Genomic DNA, 6,055 nt, shown 5'->3' with positions numbered 1-6,055 from the left:
TCCTCCATATCATTCTTTTTGGTAATTACTCCACCGTCTTGTCCTGTTCAATTCCAAGTTGCTGCCTTATCTCTGACCAGCGTTAATGGGAAGAAACCGAGAAGAAGAGCCAAGTTCCATTGGTGCATGATCCAGATGCTAGGCTAGAAGTCCAGACACCTGGGTTGCCTTTAGTGTTTGGTTATAAATGAGGAGTGGCTTTGAGAAAGTTTTTATCTGGTTTGGGCCATGATATTCTCATCTATAAAGAGGGATGCTGTTATAAACGCATGTATATAGTTGTCCCCTCAAAGCCTCATACAGTCGTTGGGGTGGCTTTTAGTATTTGTGATTAATTCATGATCCAATGGGAGGAGTATGGGTGAGTGCTATACCTGCCCTGGGGTGGGTAGTCTGCATACAATGTGGGGAACAGAGAGAGGCTCATTAGCTGCCTCTCCCTTTGCTTTTATGTCTTTTGCTATTTTCCACCATTGTGAGTGGCTGCCTTCTACCATGTGCCACTCTGCCTTGGAGCCAGCTGAGTATGGAAACCTCCACTAACTATATAAACCCTTCCTTCCCTAATTTTGGGTGTCAGGTATTTTTGTCCCAGCAATGAGAGAAAAGTAATTGAGACCGGTTTTACTTGGATAATTGTTCAGGTCCTTCCATCTGATTGCTCTGTTTTGTTAGTTTCATAGAATGAAGAGTGGTTTTGCAGAAAGAAGAGGACAATATTTGGATCGTCTTTGATGTGGTCACTTATAAATAATAACTTCTACCAACATATAAAAAGGTGGAAAGCTTTGATTCAGAACTAGTAAGTATATTACAAATAGCAGCTGGCTAGTTATTTAGTGGTACCAAATATTGATTATATCAACTAGAAAATCAATCTATGCTTTCATCAATGTATTGATGGCATTCTCAATAAGTATTCTGTATTTTGGGGGGCACTTATTTACAGATATGGTAGCCTGTGATAAACAGTGGAACTACAGATGGGCTAGGACTTACACAAAGGTGACAAGGCTATGTCTTACATTGTTGGTCCCCTGCCATCACAAATTGAGTTGTATCTTTCCACCCAGGCAGCTGGGAGCTGTATTCATTGAGTTGTAGTGCAGAAACAGCATAGACCTAAGTGACATCCAAAATTAATGCCTTACAATTGATGACAAGAAGGGTAGACCTGTGCTACCCAGAGTAGTAACCATTCACCACGTGTGGCTATTTATCTGTGCCTTTAAATACATTAAAGTATAATTGTAATGTAACACTCATTTGCATGGCTACTCTAGCCATGTTTTAGGTGCTCACTACCACAGGTGGCCTGTCTGTATGGGACAGTGAAAATACAGAATGAGCTCATCATCTTGGAAAGTTCCGTTGTGCAATGCTGGTCTAGACCAAGATATTCTTCAAGGAAGGAAGAATAAATGAATGAATAAGTAGTATTGATTTAAACTTTTTTTCCTTTGGTTTTTTAAAAACAGGATCTCCCAATGTAGTTCTGGCAGGCTTTGAACTTACTATGTAGCTCAGGCTGGCCTTGAACTCACTGTGATCCTGCTGTCTCAGCCTTGAGTGCTAGGATTACAGGTGTGTGCCACCATGCTCAATAGTTTTTCTTAAGGGTCTGGACAAGCCTATGGCATGTCCATAATTCAAGATGGGCCCAAAAGAAAAATAAATGCATAGCTCTAATGCTCTGACAACATATATCTATATCTATATCTATATCTATCTTGGCAAGGATGGTGCTGGCTACACCATTGGATACATTTATTAGTATTCAATAAACTACACATTCAAAGATAAATGTACTTTATTCATGTAAATTTCCTTCAGTTAAGTTAAAAGAAGACTTTCAAGTGGGTAGAGCTTCTGAAAAAGGAAGCTCAAGTCTGTAAACCCAACTTGTCCCTTTCTTCCACGATTTAGCACGTCTGAATTGGGAGCATCTGTGTGTGAGATAAGGGTACAAGGGTACAAGTCTCCTAATATCTAGTTTGAGGGACAGACGTTAATCTAATTATCAAACAGCTACATGTCATCATTACAGCTGTAACACGTGTATTTCTTCCCATCTTTGCAGTGGATTTCATAAAGGAAAACAGTATAACCCTCATTCAAAGGATGGGCATGACTGTTACAAAGCAAATTATGGATGATCTATTTGTATGGAACGTTCTGAATTCTGAAGAAATCAGCATTGTTTGCTGTCAGAAGGTGGAGCAGGATGCGGCACGTGAGCTCATTCATGTGATTTTAAAGAAGGGCTCAGAGTCCTGTAACCTCTTCCTTAGATCCCTCGAAAAGTGGAACTATGCTCTGTTTCAGGATCTGAGTGGACACAGTAAGTATCTGGTCACTTGCATGGCTTTCTCCAAACAGAATAAATCACAGGGAGGATCCATAAGCTGGTGACAGAACCTGTTTCCTCTTCACAGCACTTGGCAGTGGACTTTGATTCATGCTAAGGAACACATTCATTAGATCACTTCACAGTGAAGCCAAATAACCCAGGGCCAGCAAACAAATGCCTCAGTGCCTTGTCACTTCCAAGTATCCTGGTAGTACACCAGCCCACGGGTTAACATTCAGTAGTGCACTGCTGGCAGTGGCCCAGCTGACTTCCTGCTTCACATCCAAGCAAGGTGACAAAGGAAACTGACTACCTCAAGCTCTTTGAATGTAGGTCTTCTCTTCATGAAATGGTAATTCAGTTTTCATTACTTCAAATTAGTAAATTGCGTCCCAATAGCTTAAGGTTTAATCTGCTGAAAGTTACCTTCAGCCATCATCACCAGCCAAATCTTTCACTCCCCTTTACCCAAACGGGCTCCTCCTGTTATCAGTCAGCTGCTGTCAGAGTTGGGGGCAAAAAGATGAATTGGGAAAAGAGTGTGAAAGGAAAAGCAGGAATAGCTACATGGAGCCCTTTATGCCAGCTCAGAACTGGGGAAGGAAATTCCAGTCACCAGTAGCATCTCTGCCTACCCCGGCCTCCATGCTTTGCGGAGATGCAGGCTGTGACTTCTCTCCCATCCTTTCTTCTCTAACAGGTCTTTTTCAACAGATACCAGATGAAGACTTGGAGGACTTGGCTCAGGATTTAAAGATCTTGTATCATACTCCAAGTTTTCTAAACTTCTATCCCCTGGGGGAAGATTTTGACATCATTTTTAATTTGAAAAGCATCTTCACAGAACCTGTCCTGTGGAGGAAGGACCAACATCATCACCGAGTGGAGCAGCTGACCCTGAAGGGCCTGCTGGAGACCCTTCAGAACCCATGCATCATTGAAGGGGAATCCGGCAAAGGCAAGACCACCCTGCTCCAGAGAATTGCCATGCTCTGGGCCTCGGGGAAGTGCAGGCCTCTGACCAAGTTCAAATTTGTCTTCTTTCTCCGCCTGAGCAGGGCCCAGGGTGGACTCTTTGAAACGCTTTGTGATCAGCTGCTGGATGTACCTGACCCAATCAGGAGACAGACCTTTATGGCCATCCTGCTGAAGCTACGGCAAAGGGTCCTTTTCCTCCTTGATGGCTACAATGAATTCAAGCCCCAGACCTGTCCAGAAATTGAAGCCCTGATAAAGGAAAACCATCGCTTCAAGAACATGATCATTGTCACCACCACCACAGAGTGCCTGAGGCACATAAGGCAGTTTGCTGCCCAGATCGTTGAGGTGGGAGACATGACGGAGCACAGCGCCCAGGTCCTCATCCGAGAGGTGCTGGTCAAGGAGCTTGCTGAAGGCCTGCTGCTCCAGATTCAGTGCTCCAGGTCCCTGAGGAATCTGATGAAGACCCCTCTCTTTGTGATCATCACTTGCGTAATCCAGATGGGCGAAGATGAGTTCCAGGCTCAGACACAAACCACTCTCTTTCGTACCTTCTATGATCTGCTGATACAGAAAAACAAGCACAAACACAGAGGTGTGGCAGGAGCCGACTTCTCCCGGAGCCTGGACCACTGCGGAGACCTGGCTCTGGAGGGCGTGTTCTCCCACAGGTTTGACTTTGAGCTGGAGGATGTGTCCAGTGCGAATGAGGACTTCCTGGTGACAACTGGACTCCTCTGTAAACACACCGCTCAAAGGTTCAAGCCGAAGTATAAATTCTTTCACAACTCCTTCCAGGAGTACGTAGCAGGCCGCAGGCTCAGCCATTTATTGATGTCTCCTGAGCCAGAGGAGGTGGCCAAGGGGGATGCGTACTTGCAGAAGATGGTTTCCATTTCGGATATTATCTCCCTGTACGGCAACCTGCTGCTGTACACGTGCGGCTCATCGGCTGCTGCCTCCAGGGCCGTTCTGAGGCACCTCGCAGGGGTGTATCAACACGGCAGCCTGCTAGGGCTTTCCACTACCAGGAGGCCTCTCTGGAGGCAGGGGTCTATACAGAGCATGAACAGCACCACCAATCAAGAGATTCTAAAAACCATCAACATCAATTCCTTTGCAGAGTGTGGTATTAATTTATTCCAAGAGAGTGCATCCAAATCAACTCTGAGCCAAGAATTTGAAACTTTCTTTCATGGTAAAAGTTTGTACATCAACTCAGAGAACATCCCTGATCACTTATTTGACTTCTTTGAGCATATGCCTAATTGTGTAAGTGCTCTGAGCTTCGTTAAACTGGACTTCTACGGAGGAGCTTTGGCTTCACAGGACAAGGCTACTAGAGAGGAAGTCTCTGAAACCTACATTCCCAGCAGAGCTGTGTCTTTGTTCTTCAATTGGAAGCAGGAATTCCAGACTCTGGAGGTCATACTCCGGGACTTCAGCAAGTTGAATAAGAAAGATGTCAAATACCTCGGAAAGATCTTCAGCTCTGCTACAAGCCTCAGACTGTATATTAAGAGATGTGCTGGTGTGACTGGAATCCTCGCTTCAGTGCTCAGCACCTGTAAGAACATTTACTCTCTCATGCTGGACACCAGTCCTCTCACTGCGGAGGACGAGCAGCATGTCACCTCTGTGACCAACCTGACGACACTAAGTGTTCATAACCTCCAGACCCGACGCCCGCCAGGTACTATATATTCCTGCAGGTTAAGCTCTCTCCAGGTGGGCTGGGTACTATGAAATATTAGATAGCAGAGATTTTGTTTCAAAATATCCAGATGGGCATGATAGTACACTCCTCTAATCCCAGCATTGGGAGACTGAGGCAGGAGGATTACTGGAAGTTTGAGGCTAGCCTGGACTACAAAGTGAGTTCATAACTAGCCTGGACTACATAGTGAGACCTTGTCTCCAAACATTAATTACCTAATTAATTAGTTAAAATTTCTAATAGTTTCTACCAGGTTTCAGGACTTAGGAGGTGGAAGGTCTTACTAGATCAACCAGGCTGGGGTCAAACTTGTGATCCTCCTACCTCAGTGTCCCTAAATACTGTGATTACAGGTTTGCCCACCATGCCCACCACAGATTTTTGTTTTCAGTGTTTGTAATTCCCAGACCAAAAGTGTCACTTTGAAAATTACATGACATAAACAGTTCATAACACGCAGGGGGATTTTGACAAAAACAGATTTAGGTTAAAGCAAGGCAAATGACCAGGTTGAAAATATGTATTCAGAAGACATTGCATAATCTCAATACCATCCCAAGGCTGTTTTTCAAGTAAGGGAGGTATACTGACCAGCTTTCCCATTGTTGGGTCAAAATACCCGGCACTTGCAACTTAGAGGAGGAAGGGTTTACTGTGGATCAGTTTCAAGGTTTCAGTCGGTGGTCCACTGGCTCCAAGGTGGAAGGACCTAGTGGGAGGGTTACAGTGGAGGAAAAGGAGGACATCTGCCAAGGAGCAGGGGCAAGCGGGAAAGGAAATGGCGGGGACCAAATATTGTCTCCATGGTCACGTTCCTAATATTGTCTCCTTGGAGGTCATGTCCTCCAAGAAGCCCCATCTCCTTGTATCCCACTTAGGTATGAAGCGACCCACAAGTGGATCCACTGAGGGTGGATTTGGTGAATCACTTCTCTGAGTGTCTAAGTCAGGCAATTTGACAAGCAAGGTTAAATGTCACAGGAGGAAAGCCAGAACTATCCTACCAA

The 6,055-nt window shown here is 44.8% G+C and overlaps 1 protein-coding gene across 1 annotated transcript in view; it reads left to right on the top strand.

The window, feature by feature from the left end:
• Nucleotides 1-6,055, top strand: part of Nlrc4 (NLR family CARD domain containing 4) — a 53,763-nt gene that overhangs the window by 13,828 nt on the left and 33,880 nt on the right. Inside the window, exons 2-6 of the mRNA XM_023711258.1 lie at nt 676-802; nt 2,081-2,341; nt 3,051-5,024; nt 5,167-5,180; nt 5,580-5,611. Of these exons, the coding sequence (XP_023567026.1) occupies nt 802; nt 2,081-2,341; nt 3,051-5,024; nt 5,167-5,180; nt 5,580-5,611 (2,282 nt within the window). The 5' untranslated portion in view covers nt 676-801. The remainder of the gene's footprint in view (nt 1-675; nt 803-2,080; nt 2,342-3,050; nt 5,025-5,166; nt 5,181-5,579; nt 5,612-6,055) is intronic.

Source organism: Octodon degus, unplaced genomic scaffold, assembly GCF_000260255.1.
Source record: "Octodon degus isolate 3935 unplaced genomic scaffold, OctDeg1.0 scaffold00020, whole genome shotgun sequence".
Classification (NCBI taxonomy): domain Eukaryota; kingdom Metazoa; phylum Chordata; class Mammalia; order Rodentia; family Octodontidae; genus Octodon; species Octodon degus.
The sequence above is the reverse complement of the archived record's forward strand: the minus strand, read 5'-3'. Positions and strand labels throughout refer to the sequence as shown.